The sequence below is a fragment of the Coturnix japonica genome, chromosome 1, assembly GCF_054131305.1.
Source record: "Coturnix japonica strain WE chromosome 1, WE-NBRP24, whole genome shotgun sequence".
In the NCBI taxonomy this organism is placed as follows: Eukaryota; Metazoa; Chordata; class Aves; order Galliformes; family Phasianidae; genus Coturnix; species Coturnix japonica.
In genome coordinates this window covers 11,326,938-11,350,385 of record NC_140663.1, presented here as the reverse complement: position 1 = coordinate 11,350,385, position 23,448 = coordinate 11,326,938, and the positions used below count along the sequence as shown (strand labels likewise).

Here is a 23,448-nt window from a genome sequence, read left to right as displayed (position 1 = left end):
ACGCTTCCGGGCCGCAACGCCTCCTTCCTGCGGGCCCGGCCCGGCCGTTCCTCCTCGGAACGAGAACCGAGAGCCGCTCACAGCCAAGTAACGCACCGAACTGCCGCCTCCCCCCGCGGAGGGCGCTCCCCTCCGGGCCCAGCCCCGCTTCACGCCTCGCACCGCCCCCGACGGCCACACGGAGCTCTCGGCTGACCCGGAAGAGCTCACGGGGCGCCTCCATGCGCCGGCTCCCGGCAACCGGCGAGGTGAGGCCGGCGGAACCCGAGGAACCCGAGGTTGAGGCCCGGAGCGCGGCCCCGCCGTGCCGCCATGCTGCGAGGGGCGAGCGACGGGCAGATGACGGCGGTCACAGGGGCGCTGACGGCCGGTGCGTGCGGGGGGAGCGGGTGGAGGGGCCAAGTGGGGGCTGAGGGGGCGGAATCGGAGCGGACAGACCGGGGAAGAGCAGAAGTTGGGGTTTAGAACCGAACGGGATCCTGGGCTCCATCAGGAGAGGGGTGGTCAGCAGGGATAGGGAGGTGATTGTCCCTCTCTACTCTGCTCTTGTGAGGCCCCATCTGTTGTACTGTGTCCAGGTGTGGAGCCCTCAGTACAAAAAAGACATGGAGATTTTGGAAAGGGTCCAGAGGAGGGACAGGAAGATGATCAGGGGGCTGGAGCACCTCCCCTATGAGGACAGGCTGAGGGAGTTGGGTTTGTTCAGCCTGGAGAAGAGAAGGTTGCGGGGTGACCTCATTGCAGCCTTTCAATACCTGAAGGGAACTTACTCCCAGGAGGGGAGTAAACTCTTTGAAAGGGCTGAAAATAGCAGGACACGGGGAAATGGTTTTAAGTTAAAAGAGGGAAGATTTAGGTTGGATGTTAGGGGGAAGTTCTTCACTAGGAGAGTGGTTAGGTCCTGGAACAGGCTGCCCAGGGAGGTTGTGGATGCCCCGTCCTTGGAGGTGTTCAAGACCAGGTTGGACGGGGCCCTGGGCAACCTGATCTAGTAAATCTAGTGTATGTTTGGTGGCCCTGCCAGGCAGGGGGTTGGAACTACATGATCCTTGAGGTCCCTTCCAACCCGGGTCACTCTGTGATTCTGTAACGGGGGAGGGTTTTTCTGCCGGTTACAAACTCCATCGCTCGGGGCTCAACGCGGGGTTTTGTGGAGGCGATGAGGCAGCAACAGGTGGGGCCTGAGGAGAGCAGAGCTGGGTGTAACTGGGTGTAACAGCTGCTGCTCTGACTGAAGGAGCCTCTCAGGGGCTGGGAGCGCGGTGAGGGCTGTGGGAGGGAACACCTGGTGTGTGTGCGATCCTTAGAGCTTGTATAGCCAGCTGGGAGCTCTGTGTGTCCGAGCCTGGCAGGATGTGGGCTGTTGGAGTGGGTGCAACAGTGTGCTGTGAGATGCTCAACGACTGCAGCACCTCTGCTGTGAAGACAGGCTGAGGGAGTTGGGGTTGTTCATGTGGAGAAGAGAAGGCTCCCAGGAGCTCCTCCAGCCTTCCCTTGTGTGATCTTGGAAGCGGGAGGGGAATAAAACTTTTTACATAGATAGCTGACTAAAACTATGAGAGTAAAACTATGAGAAGGGAGATTGGGGATAGAGTTCAAAGGGAAATCTTTAACAGAGTGGGCAATGAGGCACTGATACGGTGTGGCAGTGAAACTGTGGATCCCCCAGCCCTGGAGGTGTTCCAGGCCAGGTTGGATGGTCCTGGGCAGCCTGAGCTGGTACCTGGTATAGTGCCTGATTCAGCAGATACCAACAACCCTACCTGCAGCAAGGGGGTTGGAGCTTGATGGTCCTTGAGTTCCCTTCCAACCCAAGCAACTCGGTGATTCTGTAACTTGGCAATCTGCGGCATTGTGTTATGTAGCACTTTGATCATACTTTAACAGCAACAACAAAAAAGTAAACCACAGAAGGTGAAGTTGCTTTTGTGTTTTTGATTATAGCGTCAGTGCTCTGTCAAGTGGAACCTGTGGGAAGATGGTTTGAAGCATTTATTAAGAGGAGAAACATAAATGTTTCTGCCTCTTTCCAGGAGTTAGAAGATGAGAAGGAACTTTCTGAAGAATCAGGGGATGAAGAATTGCAACTTGAAGAGTTTCCTATGCTCAAAACACTTGATCCCAAGGACTGGAAGGTATTCAGTTGGTAGAGGCAGTGTTGTTTTGGGGTTGGTGTTGTTGCTATTTAATTTGTTTGTGGGGTTTTTTTTTGCTGGAGATCTGACAAATTTACCTGCAATTCCCAGCTGTTAGTGACCCCCTCCTTACCCCAGTGTCTGTCAGCATTAGACTGATTTTGTGTAGTCTGATTGTGAGAGAGAAGAATCCTGCCTCTTGCTTTAAAGATATACTTTATTAAAGATGTTCCTCTACATGTGTTGTGGTTTCTTAGATCGTGTATATCAGTGTTTACTAGAACTCTTTGTTCCTTGTTCCTCAGAATCAAGACCACTATGCAGTCCTTGGGCTAGGAAATATACGATACAGGGCTACTCAGAAACAAATCAAAGCAGCTCGTAAGTATCTTTCCCTCATAAGCACATTCTTCTTTCAGAAATACAGCTCTGTTTTCTACATATAAGTACAGAAATGTCACAAAGAAGTTTTTTACTATTTTCACAGACCTGCTCTTTAATTCCAACTTACTTACCAGCCTGTAATTTCACTTTACAGTTCTGAAATCCACAGGCCCAAAGCGAGCTATGTGGAAAATTCCACCAAGTTCACATCTTGTTTTCTTATCTCAAGACTTCTGATTAAAAACAGACAAACCACAACAACGAAATACTAGCAGACAAACAAATCCCAACATAGGCTGTAACTGTGTATTTCTGCATTTTGGAGTCTGCAGCCAGGCTCAGTGAAAGGCAGAGAAATATGTCTGGCCCTGCCCTGCCTGTTTCAACAAATTGTTACCTTCAGTCCCCCTAATAATTGTTAACTGTCATGTTAATGCTACCGAGTGCTTAAGAAGCATAGATGCAGCTTGGTTACGTTACTTTATGTTTGGAACTGGCTTGGGCAGCACACATAGCAAATTACTGACTTGTACAGAAAATTATATTGCAGTTGATACATGGTCGTATGTTGGAGTTCTTAGCAGTGCCGCTATGGGTCCTGTGTTAGTACTGCATAGAGCCAAACCTGGCCCCACTAATGTTCTTGAGCAAGAACTGGGGTATCTCTCTCCTGATGACTGTAGAGCTCTAAGATAACTCCAATAACAACTTCAGATGACCCTCTGAAGATAACCATAAGTTACCTCTTAGGATTTAAGGCCTGAGTAGAGAACTAGACCAGAAAGACACGTGTGTGTGCTTCCTTTATTCATGTGTATTCTGTATTTATGCAGCAGCCTTCACGGGCTTGTGGATGTACTTTACTTGCAGAATCCAGGTAGAGAAATGATAATTGGAATTACTATATTATTTCTTGCAAATTACAGAGTGTTTGAGATTAAACATTTCTAAATGTTATGCATCTGCTTGCTAGATAAATCCATGGTTTTGAAGCATCATCCAGACAAACGAAAAGCTGCAGGGGAGCAAATAGGAGAAGGTGATAATGATTATTTTACGTGCATAACTAAAGGTAAGTCGTTGACCTCTTCTATTAGACTTGTCTCTGTTGCTACTTTTAAAGAACCATACAAAGCCAAAGAAGTTGTTTTGGCAAACTTCTTTACTCAGCAGCCATCACCTAAGTGTAACTTCTCTTTGGGTGGAGGCAGTATGGAAATACAGCAGACCGACCTTTGCCTCTTGGTGATGATGCAGAAGTTATTTTGAACTCTTATGACAGTGTATGCAAGGGTGAACCACTAGAGGTTGCCACACGCCTAGAATAAATGAAACACTGTAAAATAATTCCTGCAAGACACCAACAGCGGTAGAAACAGAATTCTAATGCTCTTAGCCTGCCAACCAGAGTATCTGTTGATTTCATCTGGGATATTGGTTTTCTCAGACTCTTGCACTGAATGATGTTTCATTCCTGCCTGCAGTGACCTAGAATGCTGCTGCTGGCTAATGGAAGAAATTTAGAGATTAGTTTAGGTATAACCAGACTTATGCTTCTAAATGTGCTTTTATTTTTAAACAAATGCTTTCAATCAATAAGGTCAGGGCAGGGGAGAGCTTGGAATCTGTGTCTTCTAATCCTTCTTCTAAGTGACTTTTTCTTGTTTGTTAAAATGTTAGGAAGCGTTACGTTAGACAAGCTAATGACATTTACAGTCTTCTATAGAGCTGTACTAAAACTTTTCAGATAAACACTTGTGATGTTGAAGCTATAACAAAGAAGGAGACAGGCTCTTCAGCAGGGTCTGTTGTAACAGGACAAGGGGAAATTGTTTCAGACTAAGAGAGAGGAGATTTAGACTGGATACAAGGTGGAAAGTTTTTTTTTTACAGTAAGGGTAATGAAGCACAGGAACAGATTGCCTAGAGAGGTGGTGGCTGCCCTGCCATGGAGGCATTCAAGATCAGACTGGACAGAGCTGTGAGTAACCTGATCAGTCTGTTCATTTCAGGGGGGTTGGGCTAGATGACTTTTAAAGGTCCCTTCCAACTCAGACAATTCTATGAGCTGACTGAAACCAGACCTTTTTGAGGCTATGTTAACAAATATCAGAATATTGTCACTTTGTTTCAATCTGAATATTTGAAAATCAGTAGGGAAACCTGTTTCTCACCTCTTCTAGTTATTTACTGGCCTGTTTTCAACTCCAGCTTCAAATGGAAATTAAGATCTTCAGGCAATAGAGAATTGCATACACAGTTCTGCTGTTGCCTGGTTAGCCCAAGGAACATTTTATCTATTTGTTCAGCGTTTTGGCCAACTGACAGATGTTTGAGATACTGCATATTCCTGAACTCAGCTACAGGTGGCACTAGGGAAATGGTCTGAGAGTTGTTGAAGCTCCCATCTTGTAATGCAGAAGACAACTGATGTTATTTAGAGTACTGGCAGAAGCAGTTCCTTTTCCTGGGGGCAAAGGAAGACCGGCATGCAGCAGTTTAGTGTTGTTTCCTTGCATTCATTCATTCCTCAGTTTACAGAGCCACAAAGCATCCAGGTCACAGAATCACCTGGGTTGGAAGGGACCTCAAAGATCATGAAGTTCCAACCCCCCTGCCTGGCAGGGCCACCAAACTTCCACATTTATTAGACCAGGTTGCCCAGGGCCCCGTCCAACCTGGCCTTGAACACCTCCAAGGACGGGGCATCCACAACCTCCCTGGGCAGCCTGTTCCAGGACCTCACCACTCTCCTAGTAAAGAACTTCCCCCTAACATCCAACCTAAATCTACCCTGTTTTAACTTAAATCCATTTCCCCTTGTCCCGCTATTATCAGCCCTTTCAAAGAGTTTACTCCCCTCCTGGATATAGGTTCCCTTCAGGTACTAAAAGGCTGCAAGGTCTCCAGCTTATCACTTCCAAGATGTGACCTTCATGATATGGCGTTCTCTCTCCAGGGAAGCAGTCAGAGAAGCCCACTAATAATTGCAGTATGAATTTGATTTCCTTGAATTTCTGCTCCTAATGAAAAATAATAGATATTGTAGAGCTGACAGACAAATTCCATGCTTCCTTGAGGAAACAATTTGAGTTTAGTGGAGTTGCAGAGTGTGATTTCCAGGTTATAAAGTTGTAATGTGCTGTTCCCCAACTGCGGGACTTAAAAGACTTAATTTGTCTGCAAGGGTTTGGTGCAGGATACAAGCCAAAAGATGTCATGCCCAAACTAAATCTGTTACATTTTAATAGTTAAATATGTTGTTTTTCATAGATGTTTTCTTACTGCTTAGTTAAACAGGAATTGCCAGCAGTACAAGTTGAGATGCAACCAAAATAATTAAATTTCAGGCTGTGCAGAATGATAAATCAAACACAGATCTGTGTAGAGTTTGTTCTGTTAGCACTCCCACATTGCTGGGAGAACTCATTTCAGTCTCATGTTTGATGTCTGGTAATGTTTTCCAGCTTATGAGATACTGTCTGACCCTGTGAAACGACGAGCGTTCAACAGCATAGATCCTACTTTTGATAACTCTGTACCTTCCAAAAGTGAAGCAAAAGAGAACTTCTTTGAAGTTTTTTCACCAGTTTTTGAAAGAAATGCCAGGTAAGCCATGTCCTACTGCTTTTGCTGCACTGCAGAGTCTGTATTTGCAAACTCTTCTGGCACTGTGTGTAGCAGGTGCAATTTTTAAGGGGTGCTGGGTATTGTTTTGGGCTGCTCACTGCAAGAAAGACATCGAGGCTCTGGAATGTGTTCAGAGGAGGGTAACAAAGGTGGTGAGGGGTCTGGAGCACAGGCCGTATGAGGAGAGGCTGAGGGAGCTGGGATTGTTCAGTCTGGAGAAGAGGAGGCTCAGGGGAGACCTTATAGCTCTCTGTATCTTCCTGAAGGGAAGTCGTAGTGAGCTGGGGGTTGGCCTCTTCTCTTGCGTCATTAGTGATAGGACTAGAGGGAATGGTTTCAAGCTGCGGCAGGGGAGATTCAGGCTGGACATTAGGAAATATTACTTCTCAGAAAGGGTGGTCAGGCACTGGAATGGACTGCACAGGGAGGTGGTGGAGTCACCGACCCTGGGGGTGTTGAAGGAAAGACCTGGATGTTGTGTTGAGGGACATGGTTTAGTGGGAGCTATTGGTAATAGGTGAATGGTTGGACTGGATGATCTTTTAGGTCTTTTCCAACTTCGGTGATTCTGTGATTCTGTGTTAGTTTGATGATAAGCACAATACAATCAGAACAGAGCATTCTCAATGATTTCTTTTTAAAATAACTTCCACTGCCACACCAGTGACTGAGTTTGACTTGTGAGATGTTCATAAAAAAGAGAAGGCTGTTCTCAGTTCCATATTACATTCTGTCCTGTTTTTACAACACTTTGTTTCATCTTAAAGTAACTTACTATGCCAAGTGTTTGTGTGCAACTTACTAAAAATTCCTTTTTTTGTGTGATATTCTTATGAGGGTGAGACATTAACAATAGTTCTGTTCACAATTTAGCTGGTTATAAGAGAAGATATGTGTAACTGTCAGTATTTGGTGATTCTCTTGTAAGGTGTGTGACTTTTCCTGCATTTGATCCATGTTTACCAATTAACTTTGTATTAAGTTTGTCACGAGTCTAAATTCAGTTTCACTTTTTAATATGAAAAAGTGTTTTATTGTGTGAAGCACATTACAGTGCATTCTGAATGACCTGCTGCTTATTCTAGGGAGATTTATTGAATGTCTTAGTAAGTGACCCAGAGATTCAGGCCTGCATTTATGGCTGTCAGATGAGTTGTTCCCTTCTCTGTTTGGATATGGATGTCCTGTCATGGAATAACAAACTCTAGAGCCTATGGAATAGAAATTGAATAGAGGCAGAGCATGCATTATTCTCTTGTGCTCTGTTAGAAAACATGGGAAAGTTGCTGTAGCCTCCCACAGAGCTGAGTTACGCACAGAGCACCTTTTGTTCGCTCCTCTACCAGGAGGGTGTGTGTGGAGAATTGAGACCCTGATACTAGTGTTTGTAGCTTGTGCTCCATCAGATCTGCTTGTATATGTGCCAGACCTGGAAGAGCTCCCCAAAAAAGGCACAATCTGGAGGATATTTTGAACAGACAATTGTGATTTCTGTCTCTTACCTCATGATCCATTTGTGTGGTGGGAGGGAAACTCAGTTTTGGCATTTTGATTTGTACTTAACACGTGCCATTTTATGAAATGAGATTGCATATATATTACTTCCTGAACATTTCCATTTATTTTCAGGTGGTCAAATAAGAAAAATGTTCCTAAACTTGGGGATGCAAACTCTTCATTTGAAGAGGTAGATGCATTCTATTCATTTTGGTAAGTTGGATGGTGACCTCAGCTGCTCTTCACAGTATTCAAGGTGTGCAATACAAAGGGTTTGCAGACCTGTTTATATGTAGATTGTTGCCCTATGGTCTGTTCTGGCTGTGTAAGGTCATGAAATTGCTTCACAGCTGTTTGGTGCCTTCCATAAACAGGGCTAAATTTATACTTGATAGAACATCTGCAACTGTAAATTTACAATGGAGAGGAATTTTGGACAGTGCTTGGCCAGAATGGCTGCAAACTGAGCTGTCCCATACGGTAGGAGGGGGGTTCATTTCACTTGTGTTTTCAGTGGAGGGATCCAGTAGGTATTTAAGCTCCTCTAGTTAAAGATTAAATGATTTCTCTCATACCACTGCTGTACATCTCCACTGCCTATACTGGAAGCTTAGTGCACTGTGAGATTGGTGGTCCTGCAGATAGGAATTATTAGTTTCAATACAGTGGCATCACTGTAGGTACAGTATAATTATAAATATTGCCTTTTAAATTGTAAAAGCTGTGTGTCTACCAAAAAAAACCCTAATATTGAAGAACATTGTCTATTTCTAATAGTTTTGCTGTTTTCTTTTCATTAATTCTTGTTATTTTTGTGTTTAATTTAGGTATAATTTTGATTCCTGGCGAGAGTTTTCTTATTTAGATGAAGAAGAAAAAGAAAAAGCAGAATGGTATGTAAGTAAGAAGAAATCTGGTAGGAGAGTGAGAGACTAATGGCAAGTGGGAAAATCTTGGTGTGTTAAGACTATAAAGCAGACAGGGAATGGCTGCTGAGCTGAGATGGAGTTCTGCTCTCCCTGCTCAGTAGTCACCTGTGGAATTGAACTGGACTGTGGGCTTTTGGGTTTGGTTTTTAGATGAGCAAGCAGGTATTGTTTCTTTCTCCAACTTTGTGTTAAACTGTGCTGAGACAAGCAGTGCTTCCTGGAATATAGAAGGATTATTTTTGATGGCTTGATATTCATAAAAATGGCATACTTCTTGGTATTGTGATAGCTGAATTACCCAGACCATTTTGCTGTTGGAAAATACATTCTAATTCTGTTCTTGTAAACACGGAACATTTAAATTAAAATAAAGCACTGAATCATTTAGTCTGACCTGTATTTCACAGGACACAACCTTTCACTCAGTCACTCCTGTATGTCCATAATTACATAAACTTCCCATTGCAAGTCTGAACAGAAACCAGTTTTGTAGTTAGCTGCAGCAGTTAGCCAGTTCTGTGTCTAATGCTGGTGCCATACTTAGGCTCTAGCTGGACATTTGTTTCTTTTATACCTTTTTCTGCACTTACTTTGTTTTTTCTCTTTCTGGGTTCAATGTTCTCTTCTCCTGTGAAGGTTCCATGAAGGTGCTGTAATGAATTCTATATCAGTTGTATTTTTGATACATTATTTTCTAGGCTTCTTATTGGAAAGCTCTTGAATTATTTGCATAGTCCTGTATTGTACTTAATTCCAGTCATTCAGTGTCTGCTTTGAAAATGTTTAGAGCAGCATTTCATAGAGAAGCACGTTTTGGCTTCCTGTTCTTTTTGTGATTCTTGTCATCCCTTCTTGGAAAAGGTTTTGTCACACATCTGTTCTAATCCTTCAATCTGTTACCCACTCCCCTATGGGGATTTTCCTTTGTTCCAAAGGATATTTATCTGCATTTGATTTATGGATGAGTAATTCATGGAAAGAGTTAGTTCTGTACACACACATTTACTTAACACAGCCTATTTTGTGTGAAATGGTGATAATTGGCGTTAATTATTCTGCTGCCCTTTAATTAAACTGTATACTAGCATTCCAGTTGTTTTGCTTGGGCTTAATGTTAGGTCAGCAAATGGATTGTTTTGGAAACGGAGCCCACGGTGCCATTCCCTGTAATGAGAGGTGAGATGCCTGTTTTGTCAGGTGCTTGGCAGGTTTGTTTGCTTGTTTAAACACTTGACACTTGGGACAGTGTATTGGGGCCTGAAAGTTCTTTTTTTGAAGTTTATTGTTGAAGTATTCACAGAAAAACATCCTTGTGGCGAAACTGGAATTGTTTGTTGCTGAATATCTGACGGTTACAGATGCTGCATTGTGTCTTAGTGCTGAACTAACTACGCTCTCCCTTTGCAGTCGAGATGAAAGGAGATGGATTGAGAAGCAAAATAGGGCTGCCAGAGCACTGAGAAAAAAAGAGGAGATGAACAGAATTAGGATACTTGTTGGTGAGCATACAAACTGCTCTTGTAAAAGAGATTTGTTAACTGACAGCAGAAAGGCCCTGTTTTTCTTCTGTACGTGATATGTCTTTCCTCTGCCAGACAATGCATATAGCTGTGATCCCAGGATAAAAAAATTTAAGGAGGAGGAAAAGGCAAAGAAAGAAGCAGAGAAGAAAGCAAAGGTAGAAGCAAAACGAAAAGAACAAGAGGCGAAAGAAAAAGTAAGTTAATCACTTAGTTTATTGTGTTGAAAAAGCCTGGTTCATTCACACCTGGTCTAGAGGCTCCAGCTTCTAGATGTGTCAGAAAATTACTGTTAAAGTTATATTGGGCTTTACAGATGTGTTGTCCTTGATCCCAGTGTAACAGGCAGTACAAGGCTGAGAGCCTTTTGAGAAAGAGATGAAAATAAGGAGCGTGGATCTGAAATGAAAAACTTACAGCACTGGGTTTTGTTATTGCATATGCTCCCTCTGGCTTAAAGGCGGTCACTAACTTCTAAGACCTGCCTTCCTCTAACATAAAGCAAGCAGCTCTATCCACTTCATGGATATGGTCTGTGAGTGGTTGTTTGGTGTGAAACACTTTGAGGTAATATTACCTATTTGATTAATATTAATAGCTTGGAAAATATGTCCATGGAAACAGTATCCAGAATGAAAGGCTTGGGAAATGTAAGGTACTAAAAAGTACCTTTAAAGACAGTGCTGAAGTATTGCTACACTCCAACATATGGGAACAGCAGATGTTAATATTGAATGACCTTATAACTGTATGACTTTGCTTTGTGTGTATTTTTGTGTGTTTGTTTTGTGTTGGTGTTTTTGGTTCTTTTTTGATTGCAGCAAAGACAAGCAGAATTAGAAGCAGCACGGTTAGCAAAAGAGAAAGAGGAGGAAGAAGTTAGGCAACAAGCATTAGTAGCAAAGAAGGAAAAGGAGATCCAGAAAAAAGCAATCAAGAAGGAAAGGCAAAAATTGAGAACAACGTGCAAGGTACTTCAGTGTTACCATAGTGAAATACAGGTGATGTGAGTGAAATTATTATGCTTGCTTAGATCAGACTTTATCATGCGCTTGTTCTTGTGGTCAGAGATGGGTATGGAAAGTGGGTTTGCTAAACTGCAAGATGCTAAAATGCATGTTTACCATGCAGTTTTGAGTAAGGCTCATCAAATGGGCCCAGACACAGCAATGGCTGAAGAATGCTGTGTGTTAGGATTTTGTCTGAAGGGACAGGACAATAACGTTCAAGAACTTTGCAGAACATGTATTTCTGCTTCCAGAACTGGAATTACTTTTCTGATAATGAGGCAGATTGTGTTAAAATGATGGAGGAGGTGGAAAAGCTTTGTGATCGTCTTGAGCTAGCAAGGTAAGTTTTCTCGCTCCCTATTCCTGCTCATTTTGATATCCACCTTTCTACTAGCAATGCATTGTAACTTAATCATTTATTTCTTTTTAGTCTGCAATGCTTGAATGAAGCACTTACGTCCACAACAAGGGAAGGAGGAAAGGCAGCTGTAGTAAAACAGGTAATTATATATCACAGAATCACAGAATGACCTGAGTTGGAAGGGACCTCGAGGATCATGAAACTCCAACCCACCTGCCTGGCAGGGCCACCAAACTTTCATGTTTACTAGATCAGGTTGATCATCTGGATATCCCCTAGGTGGGGAAGGAGAGCAATCTCAATCAATTCTTTTACTTAAGAAAAATCCTGCCTCTACTATCCATGACCTGGGACTGGATCTACAAAAGGGTTTGCATGCTGTAGGCACGTGGAAGGGCCAGCGGGTTGGATGCCAAAGTATAGGAAAAGCAAAACACTTGTGCTCACAGCTCATGAACCTCCACAGGGAACTGCTTCTATTTGCCAGGAAAGCAAATCCATTTGGAGTAACAAGGGTGAACCCACGTCTTGCAGAGAGAATAAGATGCTTTCTCTCATTTTCTTTCAAGTGATGTATGTGAACTTTATTTCCTGATGGAGAGATCATCTGCCTCCATCCCAGGGTCAGATTTACTCATCTGATAACTGAAAATTTAAGATTCAAATCCCTTTTGCACTGCATATGATTTAATCCAATTTCCCAGTCTCCAGGAGTGTTCCAAAATAGGATATTGTTCTTTCTATCCCTGCTAAAGCTGTTCTACTTCTGCTTTAATAAAAGTTAAGGTAGTTTTCCTTTTGCCAGGAAGACTTAATTAAGAGGTGGTGGGCATCCTTCCAACAGGTGTAAGTGTGCAGCGTTTTAATGTCATCAGGACCATACTGTACATCCAGTTATCTACTCAGAAGTAGATACGTGAATGGCATTAAACTGCTGTCTCCAGGTGTGATTGATAATTCACAAAGTTGTGTGATAGATAAATTCAGTCCTGCTTGCTGACAAACTGTACGTATGGCCACCTAAGCCCGAGTAAGCTGAAGTCTGTGTTGCTGCAATCAGTGCTAATTTAGCCATCCTACTAAAGCTTTCACTTGAATTATATCATAATAATTGAGCAAAATTCCAGGCTCAAAGCAATTGCAGAGAGGGGTTTGTAGCAACATAAAGTATTTCTTTCTTAAAAATGAAAGTGTTCATTTACAACCCCTCAGATAGAAGAAATAAATGAACAAATAAGGCGGGAGAAAGAAGAGGCAGAGGCTCGAATGCGTCAAGCAACAAAGAGTTCAGAGAAGTCGACAACAGGTGGCGGAGGTGGGAGCAAAAACTGGCCAGAAGATGATTTACAGTTATTAATTAAAGCAGTGAACCTCTTCCCAGCAGGGACTAATTCAAGGTACTTCTTAGTTTTGGTGTTAAAAGCTAACTAATAATTGTAAGTAAGTATAATATTTTATATTATACAAGTATAATATTTTATTTATAATATTATTTTCAGACCATCTTAAATAAGTCAATAGGACTCTTTAAATGTCCTTGTTTATCTTGACTGTTGAATAGCCTCTGGTTCCTCCTGTTAATACTGTGCTGTACATATGTCTGGAATTACTTCTGGCCCTATTTGTTTCACTCAACTGGGCCTCAGTCCATCAGCAGGATTGTGCCCTGCTGCATGTTTGCATAGGGCTCTTAACAGGTGCCAGTCATTAAAGCCCAGAACAAAACTGGAACAGTGACTGTGATCCAGCTGGGTGGGAACACAAGTGTGTAGGCTACTTGCAGTAGTTCCACAGTGAATGTGCTGCTGTTTCTCTTCTACATGTTACAAAGAAAACATACAGGAAGAGCTCAGTGCCTCTTCTGTCTTTGGGAGAGAGCTGGGAAAAAAGGAAAGGTGGGGATTGACAGAAAGCAGCACTGGTGATCAGCTTCCACATGCCTTAAATCCTGATCCTTCCCAGGATTGAAATACCTTCTTTCACTTAGGATTCACAGATTTGAAGCCTCTATTACCAGGTTTGGATGCCTACATTAAACCAAAAAACAAACAAGCCCAAGCCTTCATACTTAAGGTAGTGATAGATATGGCATCAGTATTTGTTTCTGCACTGTGTATCAGCAGACAAGAACAGCAAGAGCCACAGCCTTGATCTGTGACCCTCCTGTCTGATCAGGTGCACATCTTCCTCTCCTTTTCTAAGTTGCACTATGGATAATTCTGGGGCCGGGTTGGTCCAGCTCTCTCCTGCTGAGTCTCCTTTATCTGGTATTTAGGCCCTCTTTCAAGGGGCATTGGAAAAAGTGTTAATAACATTCCTGCCATTTCAGTGCCGGTGCAGTATTTTATATTGGAGTTGTTTAAGGAATTCAGGTAAGCTACAGCCAAACAGTCTCAAGGACTGTAGTTTTGCACTTCCACACCTACATTCTACCCCCATGCCTTTTATTTCTGAGAAGTCAAGAGCCTCACGCAAGCTGACTGAAGGTTTAACAGAAACATAGTATTTAGTGACTAAAAACATTCCGTATCAGTTAGGAGAGTTTTCACATCTTTAAGTACTAATTAATTTAATTTAGGAATTAGTATATGTTCAGCTGCATACAGAAGCTTGATTGTAGCTTGTACAAGGATAAGCAGCTATAATATGTGCTCTTTTTCCCCCTCTCTGTCCTGGCTTTAGGTGGGAAGTTATTGCCAACTACATGAACTTGCACTCTACCACTGGAATAAAACGAACAGCAAAAGATGTCATCAATAAAGCAAAGAGCCTCCAGAAGCTTGGTAACTGTATTCGCTTATTTTTGTACTGAGATGGTCTGCATGTTTCTGTACAACTCAGTCTTCAAACAACACAGTGTCTGAACTATGACTGAATCCCTGAAATCTTCTTTTAATCTAACTCGATGCGCCTGTAAATGTCTAGGCCCTATTTCTATACTTGGGGTGAGAGGAACTGTCCACTCAACTGTGGGGTTCAACACCAGGCAGACAGTTAAATTAACACGGCTTTTGTAGTAAATGGAGCCTAGAGAGCTGGGAGACTGAGAAAAGGCTCCGGATTATGTTCTCAAGGAAAAGCAAAACGTGCTGCTGTAGAGAAAAAACAAAACAGCATTAGAGTTGTTTCTCTGCGCTGTGTATCTATATAAGGAGGCTGGAGGCTGCCTGTGTTCCTGACTGCCCCTGTGACACAGGTTGGCTGGGTAAGGCAGGAGATCTGTGCTGCAGTCCTTAGCTTTTGGTCTCACTGAAGCAGTACGTTCAAGCTTCAGTTTATGTGGAGGAGGTATTTATTTCAGCAGCACGAAGTGAAATAGGAGTTGGAGGGTCTGACCCTTTGAGCAAAATGTATTGGGCCCCAAACAATATTTGTATCGACCAACCTCCTTGCCATGGTTGTAAAGGGGCTGGGGCTCTTATTTGTTGTTATTCTGCACCTGTTACCTGCTACAGTGTTTTTATTATTACAGCTGGCTTCTGTTTTGTTGCAGTAACTATTCTTTTCTCATAGACCCTCATCAAAAAGATGATATCAACAAGAAAGCATTTGACAAATTTAAAAAGGAACACGGCGTGGTGCCTCAGATGGACAGTGCTGCCCCCTCAGAACGATTCGAAGGTAAAGGTGGAAAGGGAGCTCCTTGTGCAGAGCTGCATCCTCTGTGCATCTTGATAAGATAGTAATCTATAACTTAAGACTTGCTTACGAAGAACCTTTAGTGAGTAAGAAGGCGATGCAAGCTCAGTTACTAGACCTATTTGATTTCTCATACACTTAGAACAAACCAAGGGTAACTTGAACAGCGGCAGAATGAAATGCTTCTTTGTGAGGCAACATTAAATCTAGTTTTGAGATCATCTGCTCCTTATTTTCAGAAAACAGTAGGATGTCTTGAAATACAGGATCATCCTACAGCTAAGCTTTGTTTTCCTGCTGAAGCCCAAACACCTCCCATCAAGCCCTCCTGGGTCTTGAAACAGACTCTTTCTTTACTGAAAAACAAAAGAAAAGCAACATCGCTGCCCTAAGGATGTGATTTCACAGGACAGCTCTAGTTATCTAACACCTGCTCATCTGATTAGCATCCACAGATTCTGTGCCACTTGGCCAGTTCTGTGAGGACTTAAAGTCTGACTTTTTGAATGGTATTATGCTTATCTCAAGAAGTTTGTTACTAAACTCTTTTTTGTCACTTTTGCATTTGAAAACAGGATCACCTTTAGATTCATCCCCTTGGACTACAGAAGAACAAAAACTTTTAGAACAAGCATTGAAGACTTACCCAGTAAATACTCCTGAAAGATGGGAGAAAATAGCAGCAGCTGTCCCAGGCCGGTCAAAAAAAGACTGCATGAAGCGATATAAGGTAAGGTTTTCTTACCATGTAATCTAGGTCTCATTAGAATCTATAGTGTTTCCTGTTGCCCTCCCTCCTGGGCACAGTACATTTCAGTAAGTTGTGTCTTTTTTTTCCCCCCCAACTCTCCAGGAACTCGTTGAAATGGTCAAGGCAAAGAAAGCTGCTCAAGAACAAGTGATGAATGCTACTAAAGTCAAGAAATGACTTTTACTGACAATCTTTGTTTTATAATAAAAATGCAAATACTATCCATTGTTTCCTTACTTCCTTAAGTAAGTACTAACACACAGGGCTACAGTTGGTGTTTGAGTCATGTTGGTGTTTGAAGCCATAAGGAGGAGATAGTGGTATCCTCTTTATTTTTCCTTTTGAAGGTCAAACATACTGAAAGTTCTTGTCGTCCTACTCACGAAGCCAATACATCCCACTGCAGATCTTGTCATACTCTGGAAGTTGTTCAATTGGACCTGGAGTTTAAAGAAAGTTGACCATGAGATGACACATTCTACACTGTTAAGGAAAGCTGTAGAAGGAGTTGCAAGAGGGGAACTTGGCAACATACCCAGGGCAGCGACTGCAGGACGCTTATCATAGATGTACTTTGTGCAGACTTCTCTAATAGTCTGGGCATTGATAGCCTAAAATAATTAGAGAGACGTCTTTATTACCAACCCTGTCCAAAAAGTTACCAACAGGCAGCAGAACAGATAAACTATCTGACAGGTACAATCCAACCTCTGTGCTGTTACGTCCTACAACAATTAAGAAACTTAATTACTACAGTAGGGGCCTAATTAAAACTTTACAACGGGGGTGCCACTCACTTCAATTCTCGCCTCAAGTTCTGGAATTGGAATCCTGCGCTTATAACACAGCATTTGTCTTCCGATGTCTTCACAGATTGGGGTGGAGCCTAAAGCAGGAGCAAATGAGCTTCAGTTACCAGCATACAGGTGCAGGAAGGAAAGCAAACAAAGCTCTGTAAGTCTCACCATCGAGTTGTAGCAGCATGTTTGTCTTCAGAAGATTCTTTGCTCGAGCCACTTCATTTTCTGTGACGCTGGTACAAAGTCTTATCCTGAAAAACAGTTCAGATCTCAAAGCATTACTTAAAGCTGACCTGCGGCATGCAGGAAGGCTGTGTGCCTCATTACTGCAGGCAATCTACCCAGGTACATCTCTTCTATAGGCAGTGCTGATAAGAGTACTTGATAAGAAAACAAGCCACAGGATATGCAGAAGCAGCATGATAAAAGTAGGGGAGGTTTTGGCAGCATACCAACATTCAGCCTAAGATCAAGTGTTTCCCCTTAGATGAGCTGTGTTTCCTTTTAAGTGAATGTATTGAGCCACGTGTGGTCCATACCTGCCAGTTTGAGAATGGCTGCTGGTAATAGGAGCCAAGCAATTAGAGGTAATTAGTTCAGAAGGCATCCAGTACTTCTGGCTCTTGCTAAGATAGCAAACTGTGTAACTGCATCACACTGCATAGAGAAGACTTTATTAGAAGGACAGAAGGATGCAATGCCCTTCACCCATTACTTAAGCACAAGAAGGGCTCACAGCTTCTCTGGTGTGAAGCTGCAGCATATGGACAGCTAAAGCAATGATGTGTTTTACCTACCAGCTATTCTCAGAGATCTCAGAGTAAGGGTATGTAAGTAAGTGCTACATGATGGGAAAGAAACCCTCTTTTTGTTTCCTTTCAAGTTTACCCACTTCAAGCCCTTAAATAATGTATCCATCTCTAATTACATCTTCAGTTCAAGCATTAGAATTGCACCTATATCAATTTAGATATGAGGTGTTAGATGAATTAAGCCATCTATAGTCCCAGATTTCAACATACCATATACAACAAACAGCCCAGCTACTTTACACATCACTCTCCTATGTACTCCTACCACCTCCTGTTGTCATGTAGGACAGTAACTGCAGATTCATTAACGCTGCTAACAGTATTTAAAGGTAACTATGTTTATCATGCTCCTTCGTTATGCTGAATATTTACTCTTTCAGTTGTCAAACACGCAGTTGATGGTGCTGCAAGCTGCCTTAGCAGCATTCTAAAAAGCCTGACGTACATTCCCATAACTGCTGTCACATCAGAGTCTAAAAGAAAATCACTGTCGTATCTTCCTTTCAGAGAATTCCTATTTGGTTAAAGTATATTTGTCCAAACAATTTTTTTTTAGACAAAAGTTGTTTGCTTACCATTCCCTCTGAACAAAATGCACCATGTCCTGTACAGTCGATGGCTCACAGACCATATAGAGTCCCCACAGCCCCGTGTCAGTGTAGCAGGTGTTGAAGGACTGGAAGCTATGGCACAGGTTCCCATGGCAGGCGATCTGAGCAAGTTTACTGGATAAATTCTGCTGAGGCAACAAGAAAACACATTTGATGAATTTTCGGCAGCCTTGTCAGTGTCTTGTTTGCATTTCAGTCGTGGCAGAACATGCAGTGTTATGTGAAGGGGCAGAACATGCAGTACTATCTGAAGGCCCAGCAGGAGCTACATGGTCCAGTATCGGCTCTTCATCGCTGGTTTCTTCCTGCATGTGTAATCTCACACCTCCAAGTAACAGCCCAGATTTTAAGCCGGAATCATAAAGCTACGCAGGTTCATGAAAGGGGCAGCTGGCAGCAGCCACACGTTCTGATAACGTTCAAATATGAACCGTTCCACTGCCCACGAGGACTGGCAGACCGCAAGTCTCCTCTATTTTAGTGATCTAGGACTAAAATCCTAAGATTTTCTTAGATCTTGGTCAACAAATTCTCTTTGACGTCCAGCTGGGTTTCCTTTATGCTGCCTTAATGAAGGACCTTCAGAAATAATATCACCCCCAGATACGCTCACGTCCACCTGCGCTGGCAGAACCCCGTCAGGCAATTCTCAACAGCCTCATTATAAGCAGCGGAGTGCTTGAAGGTCCACTTACCACTCCTCCTCCAAAGGAACGATCCCAGTTACCTATCAGAGTGTTTGCTACCATAAGGGGAATGGTGTCGGGGTCAGACCAGCCAGCTGCTTCCACAGCGATGGCAATGTGCGCCAGGGGCATCTTGTCATCTCTGATACGAATCTGTGGGAGCACATGAAAGCAGATGTAGCATAACCTGCACGTGGTAACGTACATGAGAAGTTCAGCATTAGGAGACAGGCATCTCCAATGCACCAGTACCACAAAGCAGGCACACACAGAGCCAAAAATCAAAGTTACATTTATCAGCCTTAACCGGTTGCCACATACACCCAGAGGGCACTACAAGGTGCTTTATGAGGTAGAGCAAGAAGGAAAGAGAATGACTTTCCAGTATCTGAATACAGTTGGGAATGTAACACAAATACTCCCAACAAGTGGAGATGTTCCAACAGTGAAGGCAAGGGAATAAAAGGAAAGCAGCAGCGGGAGCAGGGAGGTATTCTTCCAGGAATCAATGGGGCAGAGAAAGTGGTGGAAGCAAGGCTTGCCAAAAAGAAGTTGGTAAGAAAGTCCTGCTTTGGAAACGACATACTTCTGTTACTGTGACTGTGAGCCAAACAACTGAGCTCTCATCTGCACGTGTCAGTCGTGCTCCAAGCAGATGAAGGGCAGCTCAGAACATCTTACCTCACTGCCCGTGAAGCTGCAGGGCGGTAAGGGCGGCAGTCCTCCTTCTGGAGCTGATGGCAAGTTCCCAAAGTGGCATTTTGCCAGCTCAAGTAGCTCGTCGTGACAGACCCCTGACAAAGGTTTTTCACATACTTCATCATGCTGCTCTGTAAACAGTTCCTTTAAATAGCTACATCAAGCAGCGAGGTTCCCCCCCATAACGCCACATTACTCACAGTGCTGTTACTCAGCATAAAATCACGACCATATTCCAAACCAAACTGCTCTCATTTTCAAGCCTAAACATTTTTTCTCCCTCTTTTTTCTGCTACTCCCTTTTCACAATGAACTCTTCCTCCCAGGCCTTTCTTTTCAAGCTCACATGGAACAACAACCTCACCCTCCAATTCAGTTCTACTTATTGATTTAAGAATGCTTCTGGAATTTTACTGAGGGGAAATGGGAACGGAAGTTCAAAGGCTACAGAGGCACAAACTGAACATGCAGGGCTGACAATGAGCATCTGGGACCTGCTGAACAATGGGCAATTCATCGTGTTCCCACGAACTTCAACGACTGGTTTTAAGCACAGTTTCACATGATCCAGGGAAACTCATACCAACCTCCAGCAGCAGCCAGGACTATTCTGGGTCCTTTGTAATGTGTTGTTATGTACTCCACCAAGTCATTACGGTTTATGGATCTGCAACAGTCAAGAAATCATCATTACCACGTCAGTAAAGTTTATGACAAGGTGAAGAAATAGAAGTACAGAATGATGCAGTATCAAAGTAATTATAAGTTCTGCCAGTGTGCAGAGCAAAAACCTACAATAAGGGTGACCTAAAAAGGAAGCAGGAGCTTCATACATTTTGTCTTGACAAGGAGTAAGAATTACAGCTCTACTCCGTGTTGACCTCAGTCAGGCGGAGCCAGGATCCACCAATGATATAATGTCAGCCTTAAAATAGCACATTTGGCGATCTCCTCAACTGCACTGCTGTAAACAAGTGCAGAAAAGAGCAGTATAAACACAGGTTTATTTACAACAGCACCTACCAGCTGACTGATGGGAAAAAGGAGCACTTCCAATTTACACCAGGTATGTTTTAACCAGTAACAAAAACAGTGGCACATAATGAAGATGTGCAGAAGACACGTGAAGTTCATGTACACTTCTGTCACTGCATCAAGGGGCAACAGGGAAGTTCTTACAGTTACATCCAGTGCAACTTCATGTATCTTCCAAGGCCAAAACTTAAACTGAAGTCATCCCCTGCGTTTTCACAGGGATCTTTTAAATATGGAAAAGTTACCCCACAACTGAAGATGGCCACAAACTTGGACGTACTTGATGTTCTCAGTAGGTCCTAATATTGTCCTTCCGAGAGCAGTTTTCTGGTAGGCCGTGGCATGAAGGTAATCAAAGACAACTTCCTGTAAATTGGTTTCAACCTCTTGCATCTCGCGCAGTATAACTCCTCGCTCACGCTCAATCTCTGCTTCTCCCAGGGTGCTGTTCTGGATGATGTCAGCAAGGATTTCCACAGCTAATTGGAAACAGAGATGGGAATAGAAATCAAATCTTCAGACTCAAGCTGGTTCCAAAAGTAAAACTCAGCTCAAAGCAGGAGCAGCCCAACATTCAGTAATAAGATCTGTGATTTGAAACTTTAAATGCTTTAAAAATGTACGAGTTCAAAAGGCACTTCTGAGGGCAAGCCTGGCAGAAATACTTCTAGTACCAACATGGCTTCTGCCACAACCCTTCCCAAACCTGCGCTCTCACATTCCTTTAAGTTTAAGAAAGTAATTTTAGCCCAAGAAAGAAGGGACTGTCAGGCAGCAAAGGCATCACTCTCATGCTTCACCAGGAGCTGGGTAAGCGTTCTGCTCTTTGCTGCTTTTCAGGCTAATAAAAGCAGTTACCTCTTGGTAAATCTTTGGAAAAAGCCTTTGCATAATACACTGTTTGTTCCCTTGATGTATAGGCATTCAGATGAGCTCCCATGTTCTCAATCTCCAGTTCAAGGTCTAACTGAGATCTCTTTTTTGTACCCTGAAACAAAACAAAACAATAAGGAAGTCAAACTAAACCTTTGAATCCACTTGCTGACTATTAATACTGCCTGTCTGCAAAAGTCAAGGTAAAGAGAAAGAATCTTCTGAAATGAATGTGTTGAAGGATATGATTTAGCTGGGAAGTATTGGTGATGGTTGGACTGGATGATCTTCTAGGTCTTTTCCAATCTTGATAATCCTGTGGTTCTGTGAATACTGGCATAGCGATCTCTCCAATATTTAGGCAGATCTAAATTCTACTATGCTCACAAATTAAAATCAAAAGCTGGATTCTGTGCCTTCTAAGGGCATTTTAAACTGTCAGAAAGTAAGTTAAAATTAGACCTGGTACCTGGTAAACCTGGTAAATCTACAGTTCCGTATCAGCTACACAGGATGAACAATTTGGCTTTGCTTTCTGATAGGAACCCAAATCCAACCCCCTTCATTTGGGAACTGTATTGAGACAATTCTGACCAAGTTTCTATCACTGATCTTTAAAGACACCTAACTTGGCAACCTGTTGTAAATGTGAAGCCAACACTCACCTTGAAAGCCATATGCTCGAGAAAGTGAGCAGTTCCGTTGTTCTTCTCATTCTCATACCGGCTTCCAGCATCAATCCAAAGTCCGACCTCAATGCGGGGAAGAAAGAAAACAAATAGTAATGTTATCAATCAATAATATTATTGTGACTGTGCTGTTTCTCCTGCATGAACTACACTTAAGATTTTTAAGACCTACTTTTAAATGGCTTTTTTTAAAGTGAACTGGATTTTTGAGTTGAAAAAAGATCTTCACAAAGTCCTAATCACAAAACACTCACAAAAGCCTTACGAATCCTAAGTCCCTGCTCATTTTAAGAGCGATTGCTAATAAGCATTTACAGACTCCAACGGAGTTCCATAAAGAAAAAGACAAGAAGTTATGAAAACATGTACAAAGTTAAGAAAAAACATCCCCTTCCAGGTTACCTACTGTGCATGTTGAAAGTCCAGAGTCTTCAGAAGCCACCTGCAGGCCATTCTGCAGAGGACTCACACGAGTCTCAGGTACATTTAAGACGACTTCTGCTGCTGCCTGGGCAGCTCTGAATCTGCCTCTTCCCACATGTACACACTGAAAGAAAAGGACATCGGTCATACTTAGATTGTAAGTTAAATCACAGATCCGGATGAGTTGCAAGGGGCTCTTAAAGGCCAACCAGTCCAACTGCAAAGAGCAGGGACACCTGCAGCTCCATCAGGTGCTCAGAGCCCCATCCAGCCTCATCTGGAGCATCTACATGGACAGGGCTCCCCCCCATTCTCTGCTCTGAACAAACCAATGCACTTTAACTGCTCTTCAGACACTTTAATACAACTCAAATGGAGCAGGCTGCACTTGTTTCACTCAAAGTGAATATTCTGCCATCAAGTTACGTTGCCACCATCAGCCAAACACCCCGAGTGCCACTTGTTTCCCAGCTCTGCTCATAAGGGCCGGCAGGAAACTGAATGTGTCCTTTGGCACCTGAACTCCTCTCGAGTCCTTGTTTGCTGAAGCGAATGGCGATTCCACAGGCCTATCCCTAAGGCTGCAACTCACACTCATCTGCTGACTACAACCCCCAGCGTGCACAGCGACATGCGGCCTACAGCTGCCCGCCCCCATTGCGGCAGACAGAGCCGTAGAAGCTCCGATACTCGGAACCTACACCCTCCCCACCTTCGCTCCGGTTCTTACCCGGTTCCCCGACCCTGACGGCCCAACGAGGCGAGCGCACCAAGGCAGGAAGAGCCGCCGCGCCGCTGAGCGCCCCGCAGACGCCGCCATCTTAGACAGCGGACAGGCGGGACTGAGGCTCGGTTCCGGCGGGCGCTGCGCAGGCGCAGAGCGATGACACCTCATCGCCTCATGGGGGCTGTGGGTGGTTTGTAATGCAGGCAGTGCTATGGAGATGAGTGTAAGGGGGGTTAC

The 23,448-nt window shown here is 43.3% G+C and overlaps 2 protein-coding genes across 5 annotated transcripts; one reads left to right on the top strand and one right to left on the bottom strand.

The window, feature by feature from the left end:
- Positions 1–210: 210 nt before the first annotated feature.
- Positions 211–16,077, top strand: DNAJC2 (DnaJ heat shock protein family (Hsp40) member C2). 3 transcript variants are annotated; one of them, XM_015884977.3, is made up of 17 exons: positions 211–370; positions 2,034–2,135; positions 2,441–2,516; positions 3,493–3,591; positions 5,987–6,128; positions 7,779–7,859; positions 8,474–8,539; positions 9,983–10,074; positions 10,171–10,292; positions 10,917–11,066; positions 11,357–11,445; positions 11,536–11,605; positions 12,679–12,863; positions 14,149–14,249; positions 14,980–15,087; positions 15,681–15,835; positions 15,959–16,077. In XM_015884977.3, exons 2-17 carry the CDS (start codon positions 2,103–2,105, stop codon positions 16,031–16,033), a joined length of 1,644 nt encoding a protein of 547 aa, XP_015740463.1. In that variant the 5' UTR covers positions 211–370; positions 2,034–2,102; the 3' UTR covers positions 16,034–16,077. The 3 variants fall into 3 exon arrangements, with proteins under 3 accessions (XP_015740463.1, XP_015740375.1, XP_085369441.1); XM_015884889.3 differs by having other exon boundaries at positions 1,945–2,135; XM_085513315.1 differs by lacking the exons at positions 15,681–15,835; positions 15,959–16,077 and having other exon boundaries at positions 1,945–2,135; positions 14,960–15,087.
- PMPCB (peptidase, mitochondrial processing subunit beta) lies at positions 16,008–23,328 on the bottom strand. Of its 2 annotated transcripts, none has more exons than XM_015885103.2 (13): positions 23,215–23,328; positions 22,468–22,608; positions 22,038–22,124; positions 21,358–21,487; positions 20,780–20,978; positions 20,052–20,131; positions 19,447–19,559; positions 18,775–18,918; positions 18,044–18,207; positions 16,822–16,907; positions 16,654–16,742; positions 16,392–16,467; positions 16,008–16,296 (listed from the first exon to the last, which is right to left on the bottom strand). In XM_015885103.2, the coding sequence occupies exons 1-13, from the start codon at positions 23,302–23,304 to the stop codon at positions 16,232–16,234; spliced, it is 1,464 nt and encodes a 487-aa protein (XP_015740589.2). In that variant the 5' UTR covers positions 23,305–23,328; the 3' UTR covers positions 16,008–16,231. The 2 variants fall into 2 exon arrangements, with proteins under 2 accessions (XP_015740589.2, XP_015740672.2); XM_015885186.2 differs by having other exon boundaries at positions 18,044–18,204.
- Positions 23,329–23,448: the final 120 nt, after the last annotated feature.

What these genes read in the sequence shown, in the direction of transcription:
- PMPCB (XM_015885103.2), bottom strand. Translation starts at nt 23,304, where the DNA reads ATGGCGGCGTCTGCGGGGCGCTCAGCGGCGCGGCGGCTCTTCCTGCCT. An exon ending in AGTCCTGGCTGCTGCTGGAG is followed by an intron (nt 19,560 to 20,051) that starts GTTGGTATGAGT and finishes AACCTTTGTCAG; the next exon opens with GGGTCTGTCACGACGAGCTA. An exon ending in CATGCTGCTACAACTCGATG is followed by an intron (nt 16,743 to 16,821) that starts GTGAGACTTACA and finishes CTCCTGCTTTAG; the next exon opens with GCTCCACCCCAATCTGTGAA.
- DNAJC2 (XM_015884889.3), top strand. Translation starts at nt 313, where the DNA reads ATGCTGCGAGGGGCGAGCGACGGGCAGATGACGGCGGTCACAGGGGCG. An exon ending in CACAGGGGCGCTGACGGCCG is followed by an intron (nt 371 to 1,944) that starts GTGCGTGCGGGG and finishes TTTTGATTATAG; the next exon opens with CGTCAGTGCTCTGTCAAGTG. An exon ending in CCAGCAGGGACTAATTCAAG is followed by an intron (nt 12,864 to 14,148) that starts GTACTTCTTAGT and finishes TCCTGGCTTTAG; the next exon opens with GTGGGAAGTTATTGCCAACT.